The sequence below is a fragment of the Myotis daubentonii genome, chromosome 16, assembly GCF_963259705.1.
Source record: "Myotis daubentonii chromosome 16, mMyoDau2.1, whole genome shotgun sequence".
NCBI classification, from domain to species: Eukaryota; Metazoa; Chordata; class Mammalia; order Chiroptera; family Vespertilionidae; genus Myotis; species Myotis daubentonii.
In genome coordinates, this window is record NC_081855.1 from 35454145 (window position 1) to 35469873 (window position 15729).

The window sequence follows — 15729 nt, forward strand, 5'->3', positions numbered from 1 at the left end:
TCTCTTAGAAGCTTACATATTTTGCATTTTGCGTCCCATTAACATTGGCTTGTCACTTTATTAAAAATATATGAGGCATACATGGGTTCGAAGAGATAATGAGAGAGAGAAACATCAGTGTGAGAAGGAAACATTTATTGGTTGCCTCCTGCATGCCCCCTACAGGGGATAGAGCCTAAAACCTAGGCATGTGTCCTGACCAGGAATCGAACCAGCAACCTTTTGGTGCATGGAATGATCCCCAAACAACTGAGCCACACCAGCCAGGGCCCCTGTTTATTATAATGAATTCATAGTCACACTGTAGAACCCAGGTGTCTTTAATGTAGAAAGTTTATTGTAATGAATTCATAGTCAAACCTGTAGAACCCAGGTGTCTTTAATGTAGAACATTGTTTTTGCTATGTACAATTGCATACTTTAAGATACAGTGGGACCTTGACTTACGAGTTTAATTCGTTCTGAGACAGAGCTCGTTAACTCAAATTACTCTGTCAACTCAATGCAAAAAATCCGGCTGAGAGACAGCTGGTATCTCAAAAAACTCGTTAGTCGGGACACTCGTAAGTCAAAGCCCCACTGTATTGATACACAGAGGTGTCATCTTAAAAAAAAAAACAACAATTATAGAAAACCATATAGTTGTCAGAACTCTCTCCATGACAAGAATTAATATTTTAACTGGATTATAGCACCATTTGATGAATTGCTTACTAAATACATCAAAATTGATTGGACATTTCGTATTTGAATTGACAAATGGGTGCATTAGGAGAAGGAGGGAAATCCATTAATTATAACTGCTCTCTACCGTAGGAAATATAATTATATAAATATGGATTTTGTTAAAAGAAAAATCCCTACTTTATGGTAGTGCTGCTTATATGTGTACCTATACCTCTTTGCCATTAGTAGGAGGGTTTCTCTGAGTCACTGTCCTTTGAGTAATAAAAAATAGTAATTTTTGCCGTGTTATATGTTTCAGGCTCTCCTGGTTGCATAATCGTATTTGGTTATTGTTTAAGAAAAGTATAAAGTACCAGGGAAACTTTGTAGTTCAGCCTTTCTGCTCAATTCTTAATTGCGTCTCTATTTGTCTGTCTTGCATTCTTATATTATTTAAGTCAAAAGCTTTACTTTTGTTTTGATGGTGTATTACCTTTTACCATCACTGAAATTCTCCTTTTATGAAATTTTTTTTCCTCATGACTTTTAAAAAATGTTTTATTGATTTCATAAAGGAAGGGAGAGGGAGAAAGAGAGAGAAACATCAATGATGAGAGTCATTGATTGGCTGCCTCCTGCACACCCCACATTGGGGAGCCTTGACCAGGAATTGAACCATGACCTCGTGGTTCCTAGGTCGACACTCAACTGAGCCATGCTGGCCGGGCTCTCATGATCTTTCTTACTGAAGGTGCCCAACCCAATGACCGAGGCATAAGGGAGCTTGGTGAATGCCATAGATTGTCTCCACAGTTCGAATCTGTTCTCCTTATTGTTGTCATATGACAGGAGGCTCTTCACCATGTGATTTTGTGGAACTTGGTCAAGAGACAAGAAACACTGAATTGCCTTCATTGCCTTTGTACCATTAGTTTCTTGCCTTTCCTACTGTGCTTTCTTTGTATTTTAAGACCACATGAAGAGCTTCAGAGCCACCCTTACATGTCAAGTCTGGGTCAGAGCTGAGACTTATAAGGACTATTCTGAGGCTAGTGTTTTTGTTTTTTGTCTTCTCTTGGCACTCTGCTAGTCTTCAAGGCTATCTTTCAGGTGCCAGTGGTTCTTGTATGGTTATGTCAAATACTGTTTAACTAAGAAATCAAACCAGGAGCCCAAAGTGCTTTGGTTTTGAAAGTAAACGTAAAGCTTCCTGAAATGCCTGTAACTTCCTTGTGTTGTAACTTCTGATCAGATTATTTTTCTCTATTGTTTGATAGCTTTACTTGGTGTCTTTGATCAGGATACAGAAATTATGGAAACTCTGGATGAGTGATATGATATAGTTGATATCTGAGATAAACCATCTCTTGAATGTTTCATATGAAAATTTTAATGGAAATAATGAACCTAGTAGGTAAAGATATGATGAATTGAGGCAGTTGATTCTTCAGGTTGAGAGCGTGGTCTTTGGCATTTCCAGTTCTGTCTTTCTTTAATGTAAGGTAGATAAAGTGTTATGAGAAAGCCACCCACTGTTATATCTTTATACTTGAATACTTTAATATACATCTAATGGCAAGGACATAAAAAGAAGTAATTGTCACGCCATTACATAATTTATTGGTAACACAGTGGCAATGATTTGTGGAGATAACTTTCCAATAGCTTTACATCGTGTATCCAAAGAGGTGAGAGCAAGCCTTGGAAAATCTTTGGTTCTGGGCTATTTTCTCTCTTTCTTTTCCATGTGGTCTTGGTTTTATGAATTTTTTGATTTAGTAAGAGGTAAATTTTGAATGTTTAGTTTCTTTATTATATGGTACCTATCATGTATCCTTAATTATTTTTAAGAAAGGTTTTAAGTTATGTTCTTATGGATAGGTTGAAAATGTTGATGTCCTCCACGTCTAAAAGCTTTTCACTCTCCATGCCAAGAGAACTCTGCCTCTTTTGTCCTTAATTCTCCCTGCTGTATAATGATCTGCACTCTTTTAGGACATACCTAGCTAATAGATAGGCAGAGACCGGGAGAAGTGCATTAACTCTTTGCAAAAAGTAATATTTTCCGTTTTTCCTCTTGTGAACAATTCCCTCCCCTTCGTTTAATTTTGTTGTTAGGATTTATTCTGGAGGCTGAACTGAGTACCTTAGACTCTGCTTTTCACCTGTGTATGTGGGGATTAAGGACAAAATGTTTGCAATAACTGACCAGATGCAGTTTAATGAATCCAAATAGTGATTTCTTACCTTTAAGACATCAGTTCACAATAGGTTCTGCATATCTTCTACTCATCTTACTCTCTGATAGAGGATATTCTGTTATGAAATGCCTGAAAAAAAATTTATCTAAACTACAGGGTGAAATGTGAGAATACAGTTGCCACTGTTGTAGGATTACAGGTCATATTTCTACATAGAATCAGCACTAGGAGAGTTCTAGCTTCCAGCACATAGTCATTCCCCTCAACAAGAACACACACTACCATGTGCACTGGAGCTGAAAGCTGGTCCTGTATTTGATATGTACATGTGTGTAAATATGGCAACAAGGATAAATGGATATGTATGGAGTGAGTGTGTATAGAAGAACTCCCCACCCAAAGAAAATATCACTAAACCTAAGAAATTAGGAGGAATGTCCCTGACTCATTATGCGGTAAGTGTAACTTTGTTTCATGCATTGGTTTCCATCAGCCTATATAATAGAAGGCTAATATGCAAACTGTCCCCTCGGGGGGGTTCAATTGCTTGCTATGACGTGCGCTGACCACCAGGGTGCGGTGTGGAACGAAAGAAGGCCCTGGCCAGCAGCCAGCAGCCAGGGGAAGGAAGGTCCCAGCCGGCCCTGATCACCAGCCAGGCCTAGGGACCCTACCTATGCACGAATTTTGTGCACTGGGCCTCTAATTCATTGATATGCATCTGATTTCTTTGTTTTCCTTTTTTGACTTCTTGGATTGACTACACCATACAAATTTCATTGTGATGTCTCCACAAATTTTTAAAATAAATATTAATTTTTAAACAGGTACATGGCATACACAATTAGAAGGTCCCAAGGATTACTTATTAGAAAATAAGTCATCTGTCCTCAGTCACCCTTAGGCCCTTTGAAAAGGCATTGCTGTAACTACAGTTGAGCTTTGATTAGAATGGGTTTGTTCTTATTTAGACTTCTTTGTTTGAGTAGGTTATATAAACTGTGGTAGGACAAAGTTGTTATTTATAACCTTACATGGAAGATACTATACAGTGATAATATGATTCTGTAAAATAGCAAAATGGCCCGGCTGGCGTGGCTTAGTGGTTGAGCGTCGACCTGTGAATCAGGAGGTCACGGTTTGATTCCTGGTCAGGGCATGCCGAGGAGGCGTGCAAGAGGCAGCCGATCAATGATTCTCTCTCATCATTGATGTTTCTATCTCTCTCCGCTTCTCTCTTCCTCTCTGAAATAAATAAAAATATGTTTAAAATAGCAAGATGGACTTCTTTCACTTTCCTGCTATTGTTTTAATGTCTATAGAATGCAGTTGTATTATGAATTGAGTTGATATAACAAACATCAAATAGGCATTGTGTACATCTTTTCAGGTAAATTAACACCACTTGACCTTCATTGAAAATGTTTTCAAGGGATTCTTGCACTCTGTTCAGTCCTTAGAAATACATTGGGACAGTTTGAAATTTTTAGTGGAGTAGCTGATCTTGCCTATAGCAGTGGTTCTCAACCTTCCTAATGCCATGACCCTTTAATACAGTTCCTCATGTTGTGGTGACCCCCAACCATAAAATTATTTTCATTGCTACTTCATAACTGTAATTTTGCTACTGTTATGAATTGTAATGTAAAAATCTGATATGCAGGATGTATTTAGGTGACTCCTGTGAAAGGGTTGTTCGACCCCCAAAGGGGTGGCGACCCACAGGTTGAGAACCGCTGGCCTATAGCATGCAGCCATTGTGTTTTATCATATTTAGGGTTGTGATGAGGAGCCAAACTAAATTACAACCCTTTCCAGACTACCTCCAGGTATAACTTGTCCAGATGCTGAATGTACAATGACCATTAGGGCAGCAGGAATAATAAGTGAAAGCTCCTTAGTTTATGTCTTCAGTGAGAATCTTACATGGAACTTGGGGGGTAGGGAAGGGAAAGCAGAGCAGGCGAGGAAGAGAGGCACCCAGTGTTTGTTATTTAGTGAAATCTGTTATCTCACAGGCAGTGATATGGCATTGTTCTAGTTATATGTTGCCTGTGACTGTTACTCTGGGATTGTGGAATAAAAGGAAAGTGAAACCTGAGATGCACAATGACTGCTAGAAAACTTTGTTAATTAATTAGAGAACATCCATGGTAACACGCGGTCAGGGTGAAAGGAAGGCCATTGATCGGTTTAATATATAGCATAGGGAAAGCTTTTCCCTTTTATGGAGGGTAACACTTCAGATGTTCTTGCACTGGTACTGGATATGGCTGCTAATAAAGTTCAGTGAGTTCCTTACATTTAAGTGGAAACGTTTCTAAATCAGAGAGAGAACTTCTTTCTAGAATTCAGTAAAATTGAGTCAGGCCCTTAATAAGAATAAGAATGCTACCTATTTCTTAAGGTTGTTAGTGGGTTTTTACCTGAAAGCTTTCTCTTTAAAAAAAAAAAAAAAAAAAAGGTTCTCCTCCCCTGGAATACTATGCAGCAGTAAAAAGAAGGATCTCTTACCCTTTGAGACAGCATGGAGGGACCTGGAGAGTATTATGCTAAGCAAGATAAGCCAATCAGAGAAAGACAAGTATCATATGATCTCACTCATATGTGGAATCTAATGAACAAAATAAACTCTTGAACAAAATAAACCCAGAAAGTAGAAGCATAGAATAGACTGCACAATCTCAGAGGGAAGGTGAGGGAGGGTGAGTGGAAGGGACGAGATCAACCAAATAACTTGTATGCATATATGCATAACCCATGGATGCAGACAGTAGGACAGTGAAGACCTGGGCAGAGGGTGGGGAGAGGAAGGAGGAGGCTGATTAGAAGAGGCCAATGGGGGAAACAGGGGGACATATGTAATACTTTGAACAATAAGGATTTAAAAATATATATACTTTTACCATAAAAAAATTTTTTTAAAGGCCAGGGTTTAAATTTTGTCAGTTTGATAGTAGGGAAGCATAACTTTGAATGAGTAAATCTCTGATTACTGCTCTTACATATGTTTGTTGGTTGTTGTAGTTCTCCTTTTGTGACCTGCTTGTTCGTTGGCAGTGCCTGAGACCACTTTGCCTTTGGATGGCCTTTTGAGCCTTTCTTTTTAAAGGCAGATTTTAGTTTCTGTACTAGGAAACTGCATTCCAAAGCAGAATTTCTTTCTCAGGTCCTGAGTGCTTTCTGATCAGAAACAGAGTTTGCTATAGAGCCCTCTCTCTTATTGTATGGTTGCTTTATAAATGCTGTTTTTAATAAGTACCAAAACTATATTGAAGTTTGTCCTTGGATGAGAGTTTATCACTGTTGGCCTTTGGGTGAACTTGGAGCCCGAGCTGTTTCATTCAAGGCAGCATGATGTCATCTAACTCACAAATTTCTGTTGCTTGAAAAAGGCAACATGTTTCCCTAAATAACCTAAAGGGCCGAGTAATGCTGGCACAACATTATTCACCTCTCAGGTCTACACTAAAGACTTCAGCATGGTGAGGGTTTTATTGTTTTTGGAGGGTTGGTGGGGAGATGGTAGAGAGCAGGAGACCCAGCTCACACTCACTTTTCCAAAATAGATCCATCTTTGTTTCTTCATATTAAATATCTCTGAGTTTCTCTCTGGGCCCAAATATTCAGCATATGAACATATTTTAGGGTTTTCCGCAGAAGCTAAAGCCACGAGCTATAGCTCACGTAAAACTCTAGATACCACTTGCTTTTTGAAAAAAAATTATTTTATTTAATATAATTGGTCTACAATCTCATATTGGTTATATATAACTAGATTGCAGTTGGATCGGCATTTCCCTCCTTATTTGTGAAGCAGATTTCCCTGATTCCATAGCACTGAGGTTCATTTCCAGGAGTAGTACAGCTTTTCAATGTCTCCTAAATTTGGGAGCATGGAATTCTCCAGCAGCAGAACCTATAGTTCATTAGCTATGTCCTCCGAAGCTTCCAGAGCTCCAGCTAAGAGAATTTATTACTGCGTGTTCAAGAAATGGATGGGAGAACAGAACAGAACCAAATGGATTTCCCCTAACTTGTTTTCATAAATAAGCACTACCCTGTGTTCAATATTGTGCTTTGTGTTAGTTTATGTAAAAAGGATGCTTATGACCCATATGTGGTTAGTGTTTCAGCTTTGATACGCATTGTCAAGTCTTTTTTCTTTCATTGCTTTAAAAGCAAATGGTGCTGGGGGCAAATAATTTTTTTTATTCTTTCATCTTAATGGAACACCTAGACCCTATGTACCCTCTTGTAAACTCTGTAGTTAGGAGATTATTTTTTCCTGAATACCTAAACCATGTTGAACACAGTAAGAAAAAGTAATTACCTGCCCTAATATAAGTTATATTCCATATACTGATGATAAAAATTTATCTCCAGTTTTCTAACCAGAAGACTAGATTTGTTGCAAATGAACTTAGGTTCCTGAGAGCCATCTGTTAAATTTGGGGTAATTTAGAAAGAATTTGATTCCTTGAAATTGAGGATGTACTGCTATTGTTTTGGAGAAAACCCTCTGAAATGTCAACAGGTTAAAATTTCTCCAGGGCTAGGGTTTTCAGCAGAAGCTAAAGCCAAGAGCTATAGCTCACATAAAACTCACAGGACTAGTAGTAACTCATTGTTGGAATTTTGGTTCTAATTACGTATCCTAACCTACAAGTATTACCTATATCCCTTCCATTAAACCATGTTAAAAAAGGAGACTTCAGAGTCATGTTCAGTATCTGGTAATACAATGTTTCTAATGCTTTAATTTAGCAATTATTATTTGAACAACTTAATACTTTGTACCTATAGTTTTAACAGCATCTAAGTCAATGCTTTTAGCTTCCTCTAAATCATAAATGCTATATTTTATGTGGATAATTTTTTAAAAGTCTATACCTATCGATCCTTACTTTATAGTGCAGAAGACACCTAACAATACAAAACCAGAGAACTCATGGAAACTATTTATAGACTTGAGAAGTGATATCATGATTTGATGTTCTCCATTTTGGAATATTGAGGTTTTTGTTATGTGGAATTCAGACTTAGAAGCACGATCAAAAGACCATTCAATTTTTCTTCTTCATTTCTTTACTTAAGTTATGCTTAATTGGAATTCTTTGGGGTTTGGATTAACAGAACTAACTTGCAAAGGTCGGCACTGAAGCACATTGCTTTTTGTTTGCTTTGCACATAAACATAAAATATATATAGAAACACATGTATATGTCCCCTCCCACATATATCACTGTAAGACAGCAAAATACACGTAGTGATTTTTTTTAGCTTTTATTTACTCACTAGTAGCATGATCTGCTTTCCTGAGGACACAATATAAACAAAGTCTGGCTCACAGTTACCTCATAATGTTCTGCCCATCCTGCCCTGGCATGTTGATCTATACTCATCAAATGCCCGTGTAGAGGCAGTACTTTTGAAGTTATATTCTCTAAAATAAATTGACAGGGTATCCTTTTTAGTTAGATGGATAGGCTTGTTTTATATTATTTTACTAGTAGGGATAAAGGCAGGGATGGAACATGGCAGATGTTTTTGTTTCAAAATTTCATACTTTTCCTGTCTCAGCTTTATGCCTGCCTTCCTTCCTTCCTTCCTTCCTTCCTTCCTTCCTTCCTTCCTTCCTTCCTTCCTTCCTTCCTTCCTTTTTTCCTCCCTCCCTCCTTCCCTCCCTCCCTCCCTCCCTCCCTCCCTCCCTTCCTTCCTTGCTGCCTTCCTGCCTTCCTTCCTTCCCTTTTTGTTTTGTGAATCCACACACTGAGGATATTTTCCCATTGAGTTTTTAGAGAGAGTGGGAGGGGGAGAGCGAAACATTGATGTGATGGAGACACATCAATTGGTTGCCTCCTGCACCCACCCCAACCAGAGCTGGGGATTGAGCCTGCAACTGAGGTATGTGCCCTTGACCAGAATTGAACCTGGGACCCTTCAGTTCGAGGGCCAGTGCTCTATCCACTGAGCCAACCTGGCTAGTGGATAATGTTTTTCTTTAGGTCGAGGGTGTATATATGTATGTTCATTAAACTCAAACTTGCAAGATAGATAGTCCATTTTTCTATAAATAAACTCTTTTAAGTTCATTCTGCACCTTTATTCTAACAAATGTGGAAAACAATGAATCAATTATTACCCTCTCCAAAATTGCATCTTACATAGTGCAAAGATAATGAGATTGGGAGAGTTGGGGACGTTTTATCCTTGATGTCACCACTGAGACGTCCCAGTTCCCTACCTGACCATTGGGTATTGCTCTGTATAGTCTTCTGCAGCACTCACCCTTGCTTCTACTTCAAAGCCTGTTAGTTCTTTGGAATGTGTTCATATTACTCTTGGACACATATTAATATTCTCAACTGTTTCCTGGGGAACTTGGAGAGGTTGTTAGAGACTTGGCTATACAGATATTCCATGCGTGCACACACCTCTTATATTCCTGCACCATGAGGAATCTCTTGCTACTTCCTTGAACCCTAAGATATTATTTTTGATAGCTGTTCAACCCTAAGACTCCTGGGATTCTGTAAATTTCTACCCTTCTTTGGAACTCTCCCCCCCTTCCCCTGATTCTGTTTATGGTACTCTTGTTAGAATTTTAAAATATCTTTCCTAAGAATTGAGTGGCCAGAGAGCATGGAAATTTTGCTCTTGTCATACATTCAATCCTTTTTCCTTATCCCAGGGTCAAGTTTTGAACTTTTTTTTCATTGTAACCTGGTATATCATTGTTTCCCCAAGGTAGTGAAGGTGGAATGTTCTTCCTACCTGATTGGGGAAGTTTTTAAATGTATAGAAATCTGAGGGAGAAAGAAAGATATTTATGTCATGTTGAGAAAAAGAATATCCTACCTACTGGTATTCTTTTTATATTGTGATACCTCTCAATGCTTCAAAGCATTCTTAATTTGAAACATCTATTTAGAATAGCCCTGCTTCTGGTGCCTGTCAGTCAGCTGAGTGGTGCTCCTGCTGTGGGAGCACACTGACCACCAGGGGGCAGCTCCTGTGTTGAGCGTTTGTCCCCTGGTGGTCAGTGTGTGTTATAGCGACTGGTCAACTGGTAGTTTGGTCGTTTGGTCACTTAGGCTTTTATATATATATATACACTAGAGGCCCGGTGCACAAAAATTTGTGCACTCGGGGGGTGGGGGGGTTCCTCAGTCCGGCCTGTGCCCTCTTGCAGTCTGGGACCCCTCGGGGGATAATGACCTGCTGGCTTAGGCCTGCTCCCGGGTGGCAGAGGGCAGGCCCAATCCCTAGGTGCAGCCCCTGGTCAGGCTCAGAGCAGAGCTGATTGGGGAGTTGGGGCGCCGCCCCCTGTCATGCAAGGAGCAGGGCGGATCAGGAGGTTGCGATGCTACCCTCAGTCATGCTCAGGGTAAGGCCGTTTGGGGGGTTGAGGCACCGCCCCCTGTCACACTCAAGGCAGGGTCGATGGGGAGGTTGCAGCACCACCCCCTGTCACGCACAGAGCAGGGTTGATCAGGAGGTTGGGGAGCTCCCCCCTGTCACGCACAGAGCAGGGCCGATCAGGGGGTTGAAGAGCTCCCCCCTGTCACTCACAGAGTAGGGCCGATAGGGGAGTTGGGGCACCGCCCCCTGTCACACACAGAGCAGGACGGATCAGGGTATTGGGGCGCCACACCCTGTCACACTCAGGGCAGGGCCGATGTGGAGGTTATGGCTCTACCCCATCACACACAGAGCAGGGCCCGTGGGGGCGGTTGGGGCGTCGCCCTCCATCACTCACAGAGCAGGGCCGATCAGGGGGTTGGGGCGCCGCCACTGTCACACTCAGGGCAGGGCCAATGGGGAGGTTATGGCTCTACCTTGTCACACACACAGCAGGGCCCGTGGCCGGGGGGCGGGGGGGTTAGGGCATCGCACCCTGTCACACACAGAGCAGGGCCCATCAGGGGGTTGTGGCCCCACCCCCTGTCACACACAGAGCCGCAGGGCGATCAGGGGGTTGGGGCACCACAGCCTGTGACACACAGAGCCGCGGGGCGATCAGGGGGTTGGGGAGCTCCCCCCTATCAGGCACAGAGCAGGGCTGATCAGGGGGTTGGGGCGCCTTCCCCTGTCACGAACAGAGCAGGGCGGATAGGGAGGTTGTAGCCCCGCCCCCTGTCACACACAGAGCCGCAGGGCGATCAGGAGGTTTGTGCGCTGCCCCCTGTCACGCTGATCCTGGTGCCAGGAGGCCTCGCGGCTCTGCTGATCCCGGTGCTGGGAGGCATATTACCCTTTCACTATATAAGATAGAGGCCTGGTGCACGGGTGGGGGCCGGCTGGTTTGCCCTGAAGGGTGTCCTGGATCAGGGTGGGGGGTCCCCACTGGGGTGCCTGGCCAGCCTGGATGAGGAGATGATGGCTGTTTGCAGCTGGTCATACACCCTTCAGGGTGGGGGTCCCCACTGGGGTGCTTGGCCAGTCTGGGTGAGGGGCTGAGGGCTGTTTTCAGGCTGGCGGGTGACTGAAGCTCCCAACTGCTCCTTTTTTCCTTTTTTTTTTTTTTTTTAATTCTGGGCCAGCTTTAGCTCTGAGGCTTGGCTCCAGCTCTTAGGCCTCCGCTGCTGAAGCAGGTATCTCGTTTGTTTGGGTTCTATAATCAAAACACTGTTTCAACTCCAGCTCTGAGATCCCGGCTGGCTGAAAGCAGGTTTCTGGGGTTTTGTTTAGCTTCTATATTTGTAACAATGTTTCAAACTGCAAGCTCAGAGGCTGGCAGCCACAGGTGGGGAACGTTGGTTCCTTAGTCACTGAAGCAAGCAAGCCTCATGTTCACTTCAAGCTGCCTGGCTGCCGGCCGCCATCTTGGCTGGCAGTTAATTTGCATATCACCCTGATTGGCCAATGGGAAGGGTAGCGGACGTACGGCTAATTAACATGTTTCTTTTATTAGATAGGACTAGAGGCTTTTATATATATATACACTAGGTGGGGGGTCCCTCAGCCCGGCCTATGCCCTCTTGCAGTCTGGGACCCCTCGGAGGATGTCCACCTGCTGGCTTAGACCCGCTCCTTGGGGGCTTGGGCCCAAGCTGGCAGTCAGACATCCCTCTGGCAGCCCAGCAGCCCTCGGGGGATGTCCACTTGCCAACAGGGAGCAGACCTAAGCTGCAGTTGGACATCCTTAGTGCTGCTGAGTAGGCAGGAGAGGCTCCCGCCATCTCTGCTGTGCTGGTAGTCATCAGCCTGGCTTGTGGCTGAGCAGTGCTCCCCTGTGGGAGTGCTCCTGCATTGAGCATCTTCCCCCTGGTGGTCAGTGTGTGTCATAGCAACCAGTCATTCCCAGTTGTTCTGCTGTTAGGGTCAATTTACATATCACCCTTTTATTATATAGGATAGAGGCCTGGTGCACGGGTGGGGGCCAACTGGTTTGCCCTGAAGGGTGTCCTGAATCAGGGTGGGGGTCCCACTGGGGTGCCTGGCCAGCCTGGGTGAGGGGCTGATGGCTGTTTTCAGGCTGGTCAAGCCCCCCAGTCGGGACCCTCACCCCATGGGGGTTTGGCCAGCCTGGGTGAGGGGCTGAGGGCAGTTTTCAGGCTGCCCAAACCCCCTTCAGGGTGGGGGTCCCCACTGGGGTGCCTGGCTAGCCTGGGTGAGGGGCTGATGGCTGTTTTCAGACTGACCAAGCCCCCTGGTAACCGAAGCTCCCAGCCTTTCCTTTTTTTTTGTTTTTGTTTTTTTTTATTCGCTCCAGCTCCGTGGCCATGGCGACTGGAAGCAGGTATCTGGGGTTTATTTACCTTCTATAATTGAAACTTTGTTGCCTTGAGAGGAGGCAGCAGCCAGCCGGGAGGCTTGGCTGTACAGATATTCCATGCGTGCACACACCTCTTATACTCCTTTGTTTTCTTTTTTCTTCTAGTGGTTCCCCCTGGAAGTCCTGGGCCCATTACTCGGCATGGGTCCTATGACAGTTTAGCTTCCGACCACAGTGGACAGGAAGATGAAGAATGGCTTTCTCAGGTAAAACTCTGAAATGTTTGGCCTGTTATAGTGAAAAAAAAAAAAAAGGAATCCATTGTGTGTTTCTATTCTTGAATTTTAAAAAGTATTTTCCTTAGCGGAAAATGGACAGAACTGGGACCTTTTATTTAGGACTGTTAATAAGCTAGTCAGTTGCCTTTCCATATTAAGAATTTTTCCTAAATACTGTTGCAGGAATATATAACACCTATTATTTTATGCCCTCTGTGTGTGTGTGCATTAGCTTTCGTGCAGAGGGCATAAAATACACATCTTTCAAACAATACGTTTATATCCCTGAGGACCTTGCGTTTTAGATGGACACTTTGGATTAATGTAAGAATTGCCCTTGTGAAAACAGTGAAGTCATTCAGCATTCCCTGGGATTTGTTTTGTGGGGCCAACATTTTCTGAAAATCGGGCCCATACTTTGGTCGGGGAAGCTCAGCATTCGAATCTGCGAGTCCTGGTTTTGCCGACTGGGTTTCCTCTCCCCGGCTCATGCAGGGCTGCATCCAGCGGTCTCTACAGTAGCCCTGCAGCAGCTTCTACAGACCTTTCCTCCCGTGCCAGGTGAAGCTGCCTCCATCTCAGGGCTTGGAAATAAAAGATACTTGGGCAGCCCTCAAAATGATGAGATGACAAATGACTTCATTACAAATCCTGTTGTGTCTGCTTCAAAGCTGACATCATTCGGTGAAGCGAACGACCTGTCTCCGGTTACCAATCCAGCGGCTTTTCATCAGACAGGTGCCTCTGCGGAGGCCGGCGGCCGGTTTACTGCTTTCACAGGGAGGGTTGCCCGAAAAGCTAACTGGAATCTGGACGCCGGAGAAACAAATTGCTTCTAGGTGACACATGTCATCACGCCTAAAATACTCACAGGACGCTTGTTGAAGGAGGGTCAGTGTTTCAGTTCCTGGCAGATAGAGGGACATCCTTTCATGAGGATAACACAATAAAGTGAAAAAAAAAACCAAAAAACACACACAACAAAAAACAGAAGACGGCTGGCAGAGAAATCACTGTCCTTCACCTCAACTTTTCAATTAGGAAAAGGGGTAATGTGTGCTGTCAGTGTGAACATCCCATACAATATGTTTGTCCCGCACACAACAGGGGAGTGAATAGGAACATCTGGCCATCGCCTCTGTGAAATTGCGCGGGCATCTGTTTACCTCTCGGCTCTGTGACACTGATGGTTTTGAGCTCAAAACACGCAGCATGCTTTCTCTGTGGCCTAATTTCCATTGCTGAATACAACTACTCAACTCAGAAATCACTGTCCTAAATCTGAGTGGTTGTCTCCTGGTGATTAGCGGGGATGTGAATATTGTTCCAAGAGCATGACGCTTTTTTTGCCCTTCAGAACTTACAAACCCAGAGCTGTACTCTGTGAACCTTTTCAGTTATGTTTTGTTAAGAATTAATCACCGAAATCAGAGACATGTGATTAAATATAGAGGAACTCAGGGCAAAAGGAAGGCATATGGGAAGTCCGTTCTATCAATGCGTTCATAGACATGGATGTAGCAATTAGAAGACATTGAGAAATAGTCTTTCACCAAAGATTTGCATATGTGCGTCTTACTCACATTGCTCATTTGTAAAATTACATACTACGTTTGTTTTCAAGTTTTACCCAGTGTCTTCTACTCTGCTTTCTCTTTAAATAGTTTCATTTAATATTGGCAGCATTCCCAGCCCCCTTCCATAGACTAAGCATGAAATTCATACAGCATTTTGGTTTTACTGTTTGTGGCCTTTAAAATACCTCTGTCACTGTTTGTGGTAGCTGAGAAATATAAAAGTGGAGTATGGGGTATTTTGAGAGGAGTTAATAAATATTATAATATTTAAATGGAGCTTTGGGTGGTGAAAATTATTTTATATCTGTTTTTCCCCCCTTGGATAGTTTAAGAATAACTTCAAGCTTGTCATGAGCTTGGTCCTCAGTGCAGGATTCACTTTTAATGTGGATTTATAGGTGCAGTACCCAGTGCATGCCCAGAGTGGTAAGTACTGTCTAGAATGAATGAGAAAGGTAGTTCCTAGGGAGTTGACCCTAGTCATGTGAGACAGGCGGCTGGTCCTTTTACTCTCATGTGATTTTTGTTTTGTATATGTGTGGGTCTGGTGTATGTGTATATTTACGTGTGTGTATATACACATATATATGCACAAAATGAATTTTTTTTTTTTACTTTTGTGAAAACCTGTAAGAAGGAGATAGTGAATGTCTGCTTAGGCTGTGATTATCTTCACCTTTTGATTGTGGGTGCCCTGGCCCTCCTTCACTTGGTCAAAATGAATTTCTTTGAGAATATTTGTGTTCAGGGACAGGTGGGGGCAGATTGTGAAAGTCTCTCAAAGGTCCTACCACATTTAAATCATGATTCCTAATCTGTTCCAGGTAGAGATTGTGACGCACACTGGACCCCACAGGCGTCTGTGGATGGGCCCACAGTTCCAGTTCAAAACCATCCACCCCTCAGGCCAGACCACAGTCATATCGTCCAGTTCGTCAGTGTTGCAGTCTCACGGTCCCAGTGATACTCCACAGCCCCTTATGGATTTTGATACGGATGATCTTGATCTCAACAGTCTCAGGTAAGAAGTAAGAACTAGCAGAGTCATTTGACTGGGTTAGAACTTTCATTTGTAATGAGCATCTTCAGCAACATTTACATTTCTCCATTTGGGCACAGCGTCCTGTTGCAGAATTCATGCTCTGTATTTTGTGATTCCTTATCGTTGGGGATCTCATGTGAGATCTCATTGGATACAATGTGTTTCGAATTATATTTCCCAATGCCACTTTCCTGAAACACTTCCAGAATTTCCTCAGGGACTTTCCTTCTCTTCACACTAAAGA

At 42.9% G+C, this 15729-nt stretch overlaps 1 protein-coding gene across 10 annotated transcripts in view; it reads left to right on the top strand.

Moving 5' to 3' along the window:
- BCAS3 (BCAS3 microtubule associated cell migration factor) overlaps positions 1-15729 on the top strand; it is a 480998-nt gene that overhangs the window by 218728 nt on the left and 246541 nt on the right. For all 10 annotated transcript variants that reach the window (XM_059669762.1, XM_059669761.1, XM_059669765.1 and 7 more), the window contains 2 exons: positions 12754-12854; positions 15268-15464. In XM_059669762.1, the coding sequence (XP_059525745.1) occupies positions 12754-12854; positions 15268-15464 (298 nt within the window). The remainder of the gene's footprint in view (positions 1-12753; positions 12855-15267; positions 15465-15729) is intronic.